Source organism: Muntiacus reevesi, chromosome 8 (assembly GCF_963930625.1).
Source record: "Muntiacus reevesi chromosome 8, mMunRee1.1, whole genome shotgun sequence".
Lineage (NCBI taxonomy): Eukaryota > Metazoa > Chordata > Mammalia > Artiodactyla > Cervidae > Muntiacus > Muntiacus reevesi.
In genome coordinates, this window is record NC_089256.1 from 15721437 (window position 1) to 15736171 (window position 14735).

At 37.1% G+C, this 14735-nt stretch overlaps 1 protein-coding gene across 3 annotated transcripts in view; it reads left to right on the forward strand.

Annotated features, from left to right (window-relative positions):
* The window catches only part of TOPBP1 (DNA topoisomerase II binding protein 1), a 76219-nt gene that overhangs the window by 26780 nt on the left and 34704 nt on the right, over positions 1 to 14735 (forward strand). For all 3 annotated transcript variants that reach the window (XM_065942858.1, XM_065942859.1, XM_065942860.1), the window contains 4 exons: positions 6488 to 6828; positions 7449 to 7621; positions 12103 to 12314; positions 14038 to 14324. In XM_065942858.1, coding sequence (XP_065798930.1) covers positions 6488 to 6828; positions 7449 to 7621; positions 12103 to 12314; positions 14038 to 14324 — 1013 coding nt within the window. The remainder of the gene's footprint in view (positions 1 to 6487; positions 6829 to 7448; positions 7622 to 12102; positions 12315 to 14037; positions 14325 to 14735) is intronic.

Below are 14735 nucleotides of genomic sequence, written 5' to 3' on the forward strand. Positions count from 1 at the left end.
GTTTTCAGTGTTCACCCTTGAAAATCTAATGTACATTATAGCTTAAAATTTAAAATTAATCAGAATTTTTGTCTTGTGAATAATATAAGAACCTTATAACATTTGTCTTCAGCATCACTACCAACCATACCCTCTACACATGCACTCATTAATATATTCAGCTTATGTGATTTTGTCTTGTATTTTCATTATCCTTTAATCTCACAATTAGGCATTTTTGTTGTTTTCTATATTCAGTAATTGTTTTGATTTACCAGCATATTTGCTATTTCTTTGCTCCTGACTCCTTATTGCATCTGATCTCTCTCCTTTGGAATAATTTTCTTTTTTCTTAAGATATATCCTTTGGAAATTTCTTCAGTTTCTGTTAATGTCTTTATTTTGCCCTTGTCCTTAAAAGACAGTTCTAGACAGTTAATTTGTCAAAGCTCTTGGGATATATTTTTTCTTTGTCATGTGTTTCCATGACTGCTGATTAAGAAGTCAGATATCAGCTTACTATTTTTAATACCTTTTATTTTTTGTGTCCTGAGTTTTACCATTTATTTATCTTATTTGCAAGTCATTGTGCTTTTTGAATCAGAGAATTAGTGAGTTTTTTTTTCCTTTGTTAGTTTTTTTAAAATTTTCATCTGTCTTTGAATATTGCTTTCCTTCATTCTCTATGTTCTGTAACTCCCCTTTAGCTCTGTGTCCTTAATCTGTCCTGCTAATTTCATCTTTTTGTTTATTATTTATTTTATGTGATTTCTTCAGATTTTCCTTTCAAAACACTATTTTTCTGCTTAGTTATTGCCTAATGTGTTTAACCCATCCATTAAACTTGCAATATTTTGAAAAAAAAACTTCCAGTATTTTTTCAGTTTGTAGGAGTCCTAGTTCTTTTCAGTAGTGAGTTATTCTGTATTTATGGGGGTTTTTTGCTTTATTTCTTGAGACATTTTAAACCTGTTGCAACATTTGAATGGACAGGGGTAGTTCTCTTGATTGTTGTCCATGATGCCTGGTTTCCTCATGTGTTTTGTGACATTTATTATAAACTCTTTGTTGTTAGGACTTAAGGTTCTAAGAAGCCTGGGAAGAGAATTTGGTCCTTCGGATAAAGTTTATGTTTAAACCTGCCAAGAGCCTAGGAATTTTCCAACTTAGGACACCCCTAAGTTAATTTTTAGCTGGATGTTCTTGGACGATCAGGCCCTAAGCTACTCTGATGACCAGCCTATAATGACAGATTCCCAAGAGAGATATGTTGACACCCCCGACCCCCCAAAAGCCAAAATAGTGTACTTCTCATCTCTTTTTGCAGGATGAACGTGGTGGTGGTGGTGGTTGATTGGTTTTTGATGGACATTTTTACTGAAGGCATCTTCCTTTAGGGTTTCCGAGTGGAAGGGTATACTCTGCCCCACCTCTAATTAGTGTGGGATAAAAGGCTTGACTTCTGTCCCTCCATGTGACATCCTTAAATCCTAAGGGTTTTGGTCACTGCCAAAATAGGTAGTAATTGTTACCTTTAGTGATCATTTAATGCTCTGGATTCATGCTACTACTTCATTTTTAGCCAACTCAGCTTTGCATTTATAATGATATCTTTAATATTTCATCCTCTATTTTTAGGTGTTTTATGGTGAGAGGGTTCTGCATGTCTAGCTGGCCATATTTTTATTTATTTATTTTTGACATATTTTTAGAGAATTTCAATTTTCCTTTTTTTAAAAATTTAACCCACACTCTGTTCATGTTGTTCTGCAAGATGATTTTTGTCAGAAATTTGCTTATGCTTTTGTAGTGTATCATATCAGATCATCCTAATTTTTTAGGCTGTTTTAGTACAAAAAGACCACCTATTGACTGGAAGCAGTTTTATGCACTATCCTTCAAGGGTCCTTGCTGGAGGCAGGTAATTAGTTTCTCAAATTTTCTTTTCTGAAGCAGCTAGTAGGGTACTGACTTTGAAAGGATTTAGTAATAGTAAATCTCAGTGAATTCCCAAGTACCTTTGAAAGAATATCATTAAGTGTTTACTTCATATTGAAAAAGGTATCTAAAAGTGTCTGTTGGGCTTCCACATGGCATCTGTTTGAAAAGAGGGTTCTATTGCTAAAAGAACTGCTATGAAATGTGTTATTTTATTCTGAACCTTTAATAACTTCAGGGTTTTACTTATAATTTATAAGCACATAGTATTTCTAGTTTGTTTTTATAGTATGTACTGATGTGTTAAGTCATGGCCAACTCTGCGACCCCACAGACTGTAGCCCACCAGGCTCCTCTGTCTGTGGAATTTTCCAGGCAAGAATACTGAAGTGGGTTGCCATTTTCTTCTCCAGTTTTTATTGTCGTAGTCTAAAATTTCCCTGGGTTTCTTTTTGCTTCCCACCTCACCAGTTACACAGAAACATCAAACAAACTCGTTTTTTTCCTCCTAGATGTGATTGTGAACAATTTTAATGCAAAAAAAAATTGTTTTTACATTTTATATTATATATTTTAAAACTACTTTCTACATGTTTTATAGTATCATGTCACCTTTATTTTCATCCAGGCTTATTCATCCTCATGTGTGCTCAGTCATGTCTGACTCTTTGTGACCCTTTAGACTGTAGCCTGCCATGCTCCTCTTTCCTGGCATTTTTCAGGCAAGAATACTGGAGTGAGTAGCCATTTCCTCCTCCAGGGGAACTTCCTGACCCAGGATTAAACCCTAGTCTCCTGCATCTCCTGCATTGCAGGCAGATTCTTTACCTGATGAGCCATTGGGGATACATCTCTCTAAATTATAGATACACTGTTATCCTTTATTCCTTACAGTATGAAACTGAGGGTCAGAGATTCTCCTGACCTACTGATCAGTAAATGCTCTAGACACAACGGCTTCTTCAGAATCTCAGAGCAATTTAAATACTTAAGTAGAAATTAAAGTGTGTATATGCACACTTTATTTTATATATATATATGTATATACACACACGTTATACATACTTTTCTCCAATAAGCATGACTTTTCACTTTTCAACTAATGACTGTATGCATGTGTATATACAGTAATTAGTTTAAAAGTGTAAAGAGTCACTTATATATGTATATATATACATACACACACACACCCATATACAGTAATTAAAGTGAAGGAGAGTCCTGCCTATTAGAGATGAGGATAGAAATAAGAAGATATTGGCCACAGCAATCAGAGCAGAAAAAGACGTAAAAGGAATCCAGATAGGAAAAGAAGAAGTGAAACTCTCGCTGTTTGCAGATGACATGATCCTCTACATAGAAAACCCTAAAGACTCTTCCAGAAAATTACTAGAGCTAATCAATGAATATAGTAAAGTTGCAGAATATAAAATTAACACACAGAAATCCCTTGCTATCCTGTATACTAACAATGAAAAAACAGAAAGAGAAATTAAGGAAACAATACCATTCATCATTGCAACAAAAAGAATAAAATACTTAGGAGTATATCTACCTAAAGAAACGAAAGACCTATACATAGAAAACTATAAAACACTGATGAAAGAAATCAAAGAGGACACAAACAGATGGAGAAACATACCGTGTTCATGGATTGGAAGAATCAATATTGTCAAAATGGCTATTCTACCCAAAGCAATCTGTAGATTCAATGCAATCCCTATCAAGCTACCAACGGTATTTTTCACAGAACTAGAACAAATAATTTCACAATTTGTATGGAAATACAAAAAACCTCGAATAGCCAAAGTAATCTTGAGAAAGAAGAATGGAACTGGAGGAATCAACCTGCCTGACTTCAGACTCTACTACAAAGCCACAGTCATCAAGACAGTATGGTACTGGCACAAAGACAGAAATATAGATCAATGGAACAGAATAGAAAGCCCAGAGATAAATCCACGAACCTATGGACACCTTATCTTTGACAAAGGAGGCAAGGATATACAATGGAAAAAAGACAATCTCTTTAACAAGTGGTGCTGGGAAAACTGGTCAACCACTTGTAAAAGAATGAAACTAGAACACTTTCTAACACCATACACAAAAATAAACTCAAAATGGATTAAAGATCTAAATGTAAGACCAGAAACTATAAAACTCCTAGAGGAGAACATAGGCAAAACACTCTCCGACATAAATCACAGCAAGATCTTCTATGACCCACCTCCCAGAATATTGGAAATAAAAGCAAAATTAAACAAATGGGACCTAATGAAACTTAAAAGCTTTTGCACAACAAAGGAAACTATAAGTAAGGTGAAAAGACAGCCCTCAGATGGGGAGAAAATAATAGCAAATGAGGAAACAGACAAAGGATTAATCTCAAAAATATACAAGCAATTCCTGAAGCTCAATTCCAGAAAAATAAATGACCCAATCAGAAAATGGGCCAAAGAACTAAACAGACATTTCTCCAAAGAAGACATGCAGATGGCTAACAAACAAATGAAAAGATGCTCCACATCACTCATTATCAGAGAAATGCAAATCAAAACTACAGTGAGGTTCCGTTACACGCCAGTCAGGATGGCTGCTATCCAAAAGTCTACAAGCAATAAATGCTGGAGAGGGTGTGGAGAAAAGGGAACCCTCTTACACTGTTGGTGGGAATGCAAACTAGTATAGCCACTATGGAAAACAGTGTGGAGATTTCTTAAAAAACTGGAAATAGAACTGCCATATGACCCAGCAATACCACTTCTGGGCATACACACTGAGGAATCCAGATCTGAAAGAGACACGTGCACCCCAATGTTCATCGCAGCACTGTTTATTATAGCCAGGACATGGAAGCAGCCTAGATGCCCATCAGCAGATGAATGGATAAAGAAGCTGTGGTACATATACACCATGGAATATTACTCAGCCATTAAAAAGAATTCATTTGAATCAGTTCTAATGAGATGGATGAAACTGGAGCCCATTATACAGTGAAGTAAGCCAGAAAGATAAAGAACATTACAGTATACTAACACATATATATGGAATTTAGAAAGATGGTAACGATAACCCTATATGCAAAACAGAAAAAGAGACACAGAAGTACAGAACAGACTTTTGAACTCTGTGGGAGAAGGTGAGGGTGGGATGTTTCGAAAGAACAGCATGTATATTATCTATGGTGAAACAGATCACCAGCCCAGGTGGGATGGATGAGTCAAGTGCTCAGGCCTGGTGGGCTGGGAAGACCCAGAGGAATCGGGTGGAGAGGGAGGTGGGAGGGGGGATCGGGAAGGGAAATACGTGTAACTCTATGGCTGATTCATATCAATGTATGACAAAACCCACTGAAAAATTAAAAAAAATAATAATAAGAAATAAGAAGATAGCTTCCCTGGTGGCTCAGCAGTAAAGAATCTGCCTGCTGTGCAAGAGATGTGGGTTCAATTCCTAGGTCAGGAAGATCCTCTGGAGAAGGAAATGGCAACCCACTTCGGTGTTTGCCTGGGAAATCCCACGGACAGAGAATCCTGGCTGGCTCCAGTCCATGGATTCAGAAAAGAGTGGGACACGACTTAGCAACTAGAACAACTATAACATAATGTTACGGACCCTGGAGTCAGACATACTTTGGTTTATATCTCATTTCTGCCAGCTAATAACTGTGTCACCTTAGAGAAATTACATAACCTCTTTAGATCTGACATTCTTCTTGAAGCATGGGTGTAGATACAGCAATAGAGCTAGCCTTATATTATCATAAGCATTAATTACATGCGCGAAAAGCACTTAAGTACAGTACCTATGTCCCTGGTGGCTCTGATGGTAAAATATCTGCCTGGAATATGAGAGGCCCAGGTTCGATTCCTGGGTTGGGGAGATCCCCCAGAAGGAAATGGCAACTCACTCCAGCGTTCTTGTCTGGAGAATCCAATGGACAGAGAAGCCTGGCAGGCTGTAGTCCATGGGGTCACAAAGAGTCAGACACAGCTGAGCAACTAACTCTTTATGTAAATAGAAAAGAATCTTTGAATAGCTTTCAGGCTTGTTGGAATCCCAGGAAGCAGGGCTTGGAAAATGCTGAAAGTTGCTCAGTTGTGTTTGACTCTTTGCAACCCCATGGACTGTCCATGGAATTTTCCAGGCCAGAATACTGGAATGGGTGGCCTTTCCCTCCTCCAGATCTTCCCACGCAGGGATTAAACCCAGGTTCCTGCATCGCAGGCAGAGTCTTTACCAGCGGGGAGCCACAAGGGAAGCCCCTTGTGGAGTTACTGGAGCTTCATAATTTTCGAGTTACTGGAGCCTCATAATTTTCTGGTACACTAAGAATACATAGAATGCTAACATGACTGCTCTTATCCCAGGATGGTAATACTCATTGCTGTCTTGGGAACCCAGAGGATGTGGTAGGTCATATTCTTTCTTCATTGTATACTTAATAAAACCTTAGTTTTGTAAGAGTGGTCACAGTTCTCAGGTTCCCTGTTAACCTTTATATCCTTACTAGGAGATAAACTTTATAAAGTAAATTACCTGTTAGAAAACATTTCTTTTTCTTTTCCAGTTGAAGTTGCCAAGTCCGAAGTTGGACTCTGTAGTGACTCTACTCATGTGGAGCCCCTTAATGATTCTACTCGTGCTTCTCTGCAAGAACACCAGTCTTCCTTCAGTCATTGCCTTCCTGATGTTTCTACAATTACCGAAGAAGGTTTATTTAGCCAAAAGAGATTCCTAATTTTGGGTTTTAGTAATGAAAATGAGTCTAATATTGCAACCATCATAAGAGAAAATGCTGGAAAAATTGTGTCCCTTCAGAGCAGAGTTGTTGCTGATTATGCTGTGGTTCCTCTGCTGGGGTGTGAAGTACAGGCGACTGTGGGAGAAGTTGTAACAAACACATGGCTGGTAAGAAAACACCGTATCAGTTCAAATGTAGTATTGAAAGATGTCTGAAGCTAAGAGTGCATGTTTATATCTTTGGCACTTTAGTTTTGGTAGACTGGTATTTGGGTTTGGGCACTGTCTGGATTTTGCTTTTAGCAAAGGAAATTATAAATAATAAAATATGCAAGCTTCTTGGTCCTAATCCTGGTAAAATAGAGGGGCTACATCAGCAGCATTCCTTCCTAGGAAAGTGACTCCAGGCCTTCTCATATTTAGGTTTTCCCTGTTTTCTTACTACCGAAGCATGACATGAACTTTTGTATTATTGCATCTTGTTGGCTTATCACTGATCATTTCAACCATTGGCTTTTTCAACTTACCAAGACTTAAGAGGAAAAAATGATAACTACATTTTGGAAGAAAATTAAATTTAAAGAAATATTTAGGAAATCCAGTGATAAATCTGACTGATTTTAATATCTTGTACAGTGATTGATACATTTTAATATTATAATTTTAAATGTATTGTGAATGAGCATATACACTTTTAAAGTAAAATTGCTTTTCACTGTAACTGAACCAGTGTTAACCACTAATCACTTATTTCAGGTTGATGGTGATGTTTTTCTTGTTTTTAAAAGGTAACTTGTATAGACTACCAGACTTTAATTGATCCAAACTCAAATCCTCTCTTCACACCAGTTCCAGTTATGGCAGGAATGACTCCTTTAGAGGATTGTGTTCTTTCGTTCAGCCAGTGTGTAGGAGCTGAAAAAGATTCATTGACATTCTTAGCAAATCACCTTGGAGCCAGGTATGTAGTATTTTTAGTACCTGCCGTCTTGGTGTACGTATTATTTGTTTTTACTTACTGAAAAGCATACAAATTAGCATTTTGCTGGATGTCTTATAATATTTATGAGGAGTCTGTTGTGTATCTGATGTGATGGCTCAAAGTGGAAGGGAGAGAATGATGTTAGACAGGTACTTAGCAAGTATTAAGACTACAGGCATTAATGCTTACCTACCAGGAAAAGGAATATTTAAAGCCGATACATAGGCTGTTACTGAATATTGCTTTTCTCAGTGTGCCGTATGGATGATTTATTCTTTTTCAGTATATATTAATTGTTTCTCTGCAGTGCAGCATTAAGGAGAAATAATGAATACTTTGGGAGAAAGAAAATGAATTTAAAAGTTCTAGAATCCAAATTAGCCCAACCCCTAAGTGAACTTTAATGGTGGCTGTTTTAAAAGAAAATAGAAAACTGTTACATAAATAATTATAAATGAACTAGCTTTCACATTAAAGGAAAAGTTCTTTTAGATTATATTATGAAGCAGCACTAAAAATACTTTTAAACAAGAGCCACACCTAAACCAAAGTGATTCAGAACATTTGGGGAAAAAAGTAAAGATGGGCAAAGATATGTGAAAAGAAAGGAGAGGAATACAATTTTATTATCAGACAAGTTTGAATTCAAATCAAAAGGCATTAAACAGGGGGAAAAAAGCGTCTTGTAAATAAAGAATGCTATTTACACAGAAGATTTCTAATTTCTAAAAAAAATTAGAAATGAATAGTAGAAATGGAAAATGAAGACTGTATCAACTGGACATTTTAGACCTTTTTAATAACTCTTGGTTCAAAAAGGAATTCAAAACCATTTATAAGCCTAGATATCATTGTCAATAGTAAGAAGCAACACCAGTACCCACATTGTGACCTTAAAATACCATTTCCCACTAAAAGAAACTAAAGCTTAAAGAAATGATCAGTTCCACATCTGGGGCAGAAAAGATACCAGTGAGTCTGTAACCTTTTGTCAGAATGGAGAGCAAGTGTATTACTGAAGACTACTTCAAAGGGTTGTGTCAAAAGGATGCCACTGGCCAAAGACAGGAAAAGTGTCAGTAGTAGCAGTGGCTCCAGACATCATCAAATAATATTTCAATCATGACTTCATAATGGAACCAAAAAGCTAAGCTAATTGGCCATATTTAAAGGATGCTAGGAAACCAACTCATTATTTTGAAAGCTGGTAAATGAGGAGAAAGGATCTAGTGTTTATCCTGCCTTCCTGTACAGTCTGTATTAGACTGTATCCATAATAGTAGATAAGACAAAGTTTCCCTTTTATAGAGGTATTCCAACAAATAAGTGAAGAAGAAATGGTAAAATTTTGACTGCTAATAAATGGAAGAATCTAGACGTTGAAAACCAACATTCACATAATAAAGAGAAAACTAGACATATGCCTCCTTATGAAGAATATACAACCATCTTGAAACAATCTTATCAAAATAATGAAACCTCATGATCCAGTGTCTTCATTAAATATAAAGGGGGCATGGAAAGAAGAGGGAACCTAGAAGCCAAAAGACATAAAAAGTTAAATGCAGTGTTTAAGGGTGGGATGTGTGATAAAAATAAAGCAAAGTAAGGAAATTCAGTTCAACTCAGTCGTGTCTTGACTCTTTGCGACCCCATGAACCGCAGCACACCAGGCCTCCCTGTCCATCACCCACTCCCGGAGTCCGCCCAAACCCATGTCCATTGAGTCAGTGATGCCATCCAACCATCTCATCCTCTGTCGTCCCCTTCTCCTCCTGCCCTCAATCTTTCCCAGCATCAGGGTCTTTTCAAATGAGTCAGCTCTTTGCATCAGATGGCCAAAGTTCTGGAATTTCACCTTCAACAGCAGTCCTTCCAATGAATATTCAGGACTGATCTCCTTTAGGATGGACTGGTTGGATCTCCTTGCAGTCCAGGGGACTCTCAAGAGTCTTCTCCAGCACCACAGTTCAAAAGCATCAATTCTTCGGCACTCCTTTATAATCCAACTCTCACATCCGTACATGACCACTGGGAAAATTATAGCCTTGACTAGACGGACCTTTATATCTACTACTGGGGGCAGGAATCCCTAAGAAATGACTTAGACATCATAGTCAACAAGAGTCTGAAATGCAGTACTTGGATGCAATCTCAAAAACGAAGAATGATCTCTGTTTGTTTCCAAGGCAAACCATTCAACATCATGGTAATCCAAGTCTATGCCCTCACCAGTAACACTGAAGAAGCTGAAGTTGAACAGTTCTGTGAAGACCTACAAGACCTTCTAGTACTAATACCCAAAAAAGATGTCCTTTTCATTATGGGGGACTGGAATGCAAAAGTAAGAAGTCAAGAAATACCTGGAATAACAGGCAAATTTGACCTTGGAATACAGAATGAAGCAGGGCAATGGCTATTAGAGTTTTGCCAAGAGAACGCACTGGTCACAGCAAACATCCTCTTCCAACAACACAAGAGAAGACTCTACACATGGACATCACCAGATGGTCGACACTGAAATCAGATTGATTATATTCTTTGCAGCCAAAGATGGAGAAGCTCTATACAGTCAGCAAAACAAGACCAGGAGCTGACTGTGGCTCAGATCATGAACTCCTTATTGCTAAATTGAGACTGAAATTGAAGAAAGTGGAGAAAACCAGTAGACCATTCAGGTATGACCTAAATCAAATCCCTTGTGACTATACAGTGGAAGTGAGAAATAGATTTAAGGGACTAGATCTGATAGACAGAGTGCCTGATGAACTATGGATGGAGGTTCGTGACATTGTAAAGTAAGGAAGTGATAACTATAAATATCCAAACAGTGGCTGCTATTAGCACGGGAGGGGAGGGGTAGTAGTAACTGAGAAGAAGCATATTGGAGAGGTTCTGGAGTGACTGGTAAGAGTCTGTCTTCTGACGTGGGTGAGGAAAATAAGGGTTTTCATCTTATGATAATTCACTAAATCTTATATTTCCTTTTTTGCTATGTTCTGTACTTTGATTATGCTCAACAATAAGCTTTTGGAAAAAACAAATTGTAGAAAAGAACAGTAAGAAAATATGGCAATAGACTAAAGCAGTGCTTATAGAAAAATTTAGCAAACTGATTACGTAAAATACTAATATACAGAAGTCACTGACCTTCATATGTGCTGCTAGTTAGAAGAGCTAATGAAAACAGCTCTCTTACTTAATCTGTAGTAAGAGAGAAAATAGGTTGCAACATGATATGTAATCTTAAAAAGAAAGAAAAGGAATGAAGAAAATAAAACCAAAATAGACTCATAGATCCAGAGAACAAATTAGCGGACACCAGAAGGGAAGGGAATAGGAAGCTGGGCAAAATTAGTGAAGGGGATTAAGAGGTACAGAATTCCAGGTATCAAATTTAAAAGTCACGGGGATGTAATTAGACTTGGTATTGATCTTTTGTAATGTATTTAAATGTTGAGTCACTATATCATACACCTTAAACTAATATTGTCTGTCACCTATACTTTGATTTAAGAAAAAAGTTGAAAGTGAAACTTGGAAGAGCTACGGAAACATGTAAAATGCTATTGAGGGAAACAGGACTTGAAGAGTATGAAAGATGTACCTGTTCTTGGACAGGAAGACTAAACATTTAAAGGAATTTTTTAGAGAGGACAGTAAGCAAACTAATTCTTAAAATTCATAAGAAAATATTAGCAAGCAGGAAAGTCATAAATATTCTGAAATAGAATTGTTATTTAAATATATCAAAGTAAATACCAAATTAATTGATCAGTGGGTTAAATGTGAAAAATGAATCCTTGAAAGTACTAGGGAAAATGTGGTATACTTAAAAAAATCTTTGAGGAACTAGACCAGAAACCCAGAAGTCCTAAAAGACATTTCTGTTTGTATGTCAAATGGTGAACTTCTTCTCAAATGGTGCTGTTCTCTTTAATATTCTGTGATCTTGAGGAAGACACTTAATTTCTCTGCATCTTTTCCCAGGTTATATCTTTATGATAACTTGTAAAATATTGATATTTCACAAATATTGAGAGGATCCAATGATACATGTGAAAATGGTTAGAGAAGTGGTGGTGTATGGCTAGAAGTTGTGTTATTCATACTCATCCTTTGCTCCCCTAGTTGTTCTGTGTCTTTTAGTGGGAGGAAAGACAAGGTGGGTGGGTGGGTGATGACCAATTAAATAGATGATCTTTCTGGTTAATTCTTGTAAGTCTGGTTTAATTTGCTTATTTTTAAATTATTAATTTTAAAAAGTTTAATTTTAACAATACATTTTTATCCTAGAGTAAGTATTTATAAGAGGATTAACTTAATTTAAGAAATAGAACCAACTTTTAATGTATTTTCTTATACTTAGAACTCTGACAACACCATTGTATTAGAAATGTCATTCTTTGCCAACTAATTATGCATATGACCATTTGCTTTTTTTTAAACGTAACTTTCAGTGTTCAAGAATACTTCGTTCGCAAGTCCAATGCAAAGAAAGGCATGTTTGCCAGTACACATCTTGTATTGAAAGAGCCAGGTGGTTCTAAATATGAAGCTGCCAAGAAGTGGAATTTACCAGCGGTCACTATAGCTTGGCTATTGGAGTCTGCTAGGTTGGGAAAGAGAGCAAATGAAAGCCATTTCCTGATTGAAAATTCACCTAAAGAAGGTCAATATTTTTGTTTGTCATTTTATTTATATTTTTATAGTTTGGTGTCTGGGATTGTGTTCAGTTGCTAAGTCGTGTCTGACTCTGTGACCCTGTGGTTTCTGGTATATGAATGTGCTAAAGCTTGTTTTTAAGACAGGTCATTAAGATTTTGCCCTTTAACATGAGCCACTGTTGGGCACCCATTATTGGGGAGGGGGTGGGCAATATAAGTACGTTCACAGCAGAATGTTTAATTTATAATTGTACTATCGAGTGTAGGCACTGTCTGAAAGCTAGAAGGTACAGAGCAGTGTGGGAGTGTTCTAGGGTCTCAGTGTTTGAAGTCTGAAGATGCGAGTTTGGATCCCACTTACTGTTCCTTCTGTGAGTAAAGCGCTGTCTATTCCTATTTTTTTTTCCTATCTATGTATTTTATTCTCTTCCAGTCTGTCCTGGACTTCTGCATGCTATCTCTTGCCCACCTTGTGCTTGCTTGTCCCCCTTGGCTTTCAGCTCCCAGCCTGGGTATCACTTGCCCTGGAAAAACCTTCCTTGACTCATAAGTATGGCCTTGTCTTGCCATAACAGCATGTCTCTTTTGTAGCTCTTAGCCCAGTGTTACCATTCTAGTTTACTTTCCTGTTTCCCTGCTCAGATAAGCTCTGAAAAGGCAAGGAGTACATGCATCTTGTAAATTATATATTTTCATTGTCCGGATTGGACCTGGCATGGAGCAGTCATCTAGTAAATGTTTTTGATAAATGTTGGAAAATGGTAGGAGGCAGAATGGGAGGACACAGTAGCCTCTCTTATATAACATGATGACATCCCGGGTCACACTTTAGGGAACCTTGGGAACAACTCTCAAAGCTATTACTTATTACTTTTCTCTAGACAACCTGGGAATTTTACAACTGAGGTAGAGTAATGTTTAGGTCCTACTAAAATCTCATTAAGAACTTTTCAAAAACTTGACTGTAGTTGTTAACTCTGAGTACATGAAATTGGGATTTTCTTTTTACTCTGCCATTGGCCAAAATGATATTAACTTCTTCTTGTTCAATCACTAAGTCATGTCTGACTCTTTGTGACCCCATGGACTTAGCACACCAGGCCTCTCTGACCTTCACTGTCTCCCAGAGTTTGCTTATGCTTATATCCATTGAGTCAGTGATGCTGTCTAACCTCTAACCTCTAACTCATCCTCTGCCACCCTCTTCTCCTTTTGCCTTCTGTCTTTCCAGTGAGTCAGCTCTTCATATCAGGTGGCCAGAGTATTGGAGCTTCAGCTTCAGCATCAGTCCTTCAATGAATATTTAGGGTTGATTTCCTTTAGGATTGGTTGGTTTGATCTCCTTGAAATCCAGGGGACTCTCAAGTGTCTTCTCCAGCATCACAATTTGAAAGCATCAGTTCTTTGGCACTCAGCATTTTCTTACATGATTTTGGGCAAGTTATGAGGTTTATTGAGAATATTTCAAGTTATAACAAGATGAAACAGGAAATCTGATTTCATTCATTATTTCAGTTGATTTGTTTGTCTGACTCAACATATATTTTAATATATTGTCTGGTTTGTTTCTTTGAAAGTAAGTATATAGGTTTATGGTAAGAAGTATACTTAAGAATTCACAGGAAAACTAATAGTAAGATAAAAAACATCACTTCTTGTATGCCTCTTTAGAGACAAGAAAACAACATCAATGGCTCACATTTGTTTCTTTTCATTTTCAATCTCTAGAACAAAGTTTGGAAACTGAAACAACAAATGAGGTGAATCTAAATCCAGATACTCCAGAGCATCCTGTAACACATCTGGAAACTCATAGGAAAACAGCTGTTACACCTTTAGATATGAACCGCTTTCAGAGTAAAGCTTTCCGCACGGTGATGTCACAGCACTCCGGACAGGCTTCAGTCTCCCCTTCCCCAGGACAGTCACTTCAGAAGGAGCCCTCATTACACCTGGATACGCCATCAAAGTTTCTGTCCAAGGACAAACTCTTCAAGCCTTCCTTTGATGTGAAGGTGAGGCTTATAGAAAATGGTTCTGGAGATAACAATTTTATAGTTTATAAAGTTAAAGCACCAGGTTCTCCATCACTTAGTTTGTAGTAGTAACTTCAGAAATGTTGGCAAATAAATCGGGTGGAGAGGGAGGTGGGATGGGGGACCGAGATGGGGAATTCGTGTAACTCTATGGCTGATTCATATCAATGTATGACAAAACCCACTGAAAAATAAAAAATTAAAAAAAAAAAAAAAGATACAGATAATAAAATCTCAGTCATGGAGTCAGATCAAATGAAAAAAAAAAAAAAAAAAGAAATGTTGGCAAATAGATTCATGGTAATGAGTCCCTATGTATACCCAGCATTGAGGTAACCACTAGAGATATATATGGTGTGAAATCAGGACATCTGGGTTCAAGTCCTGTAT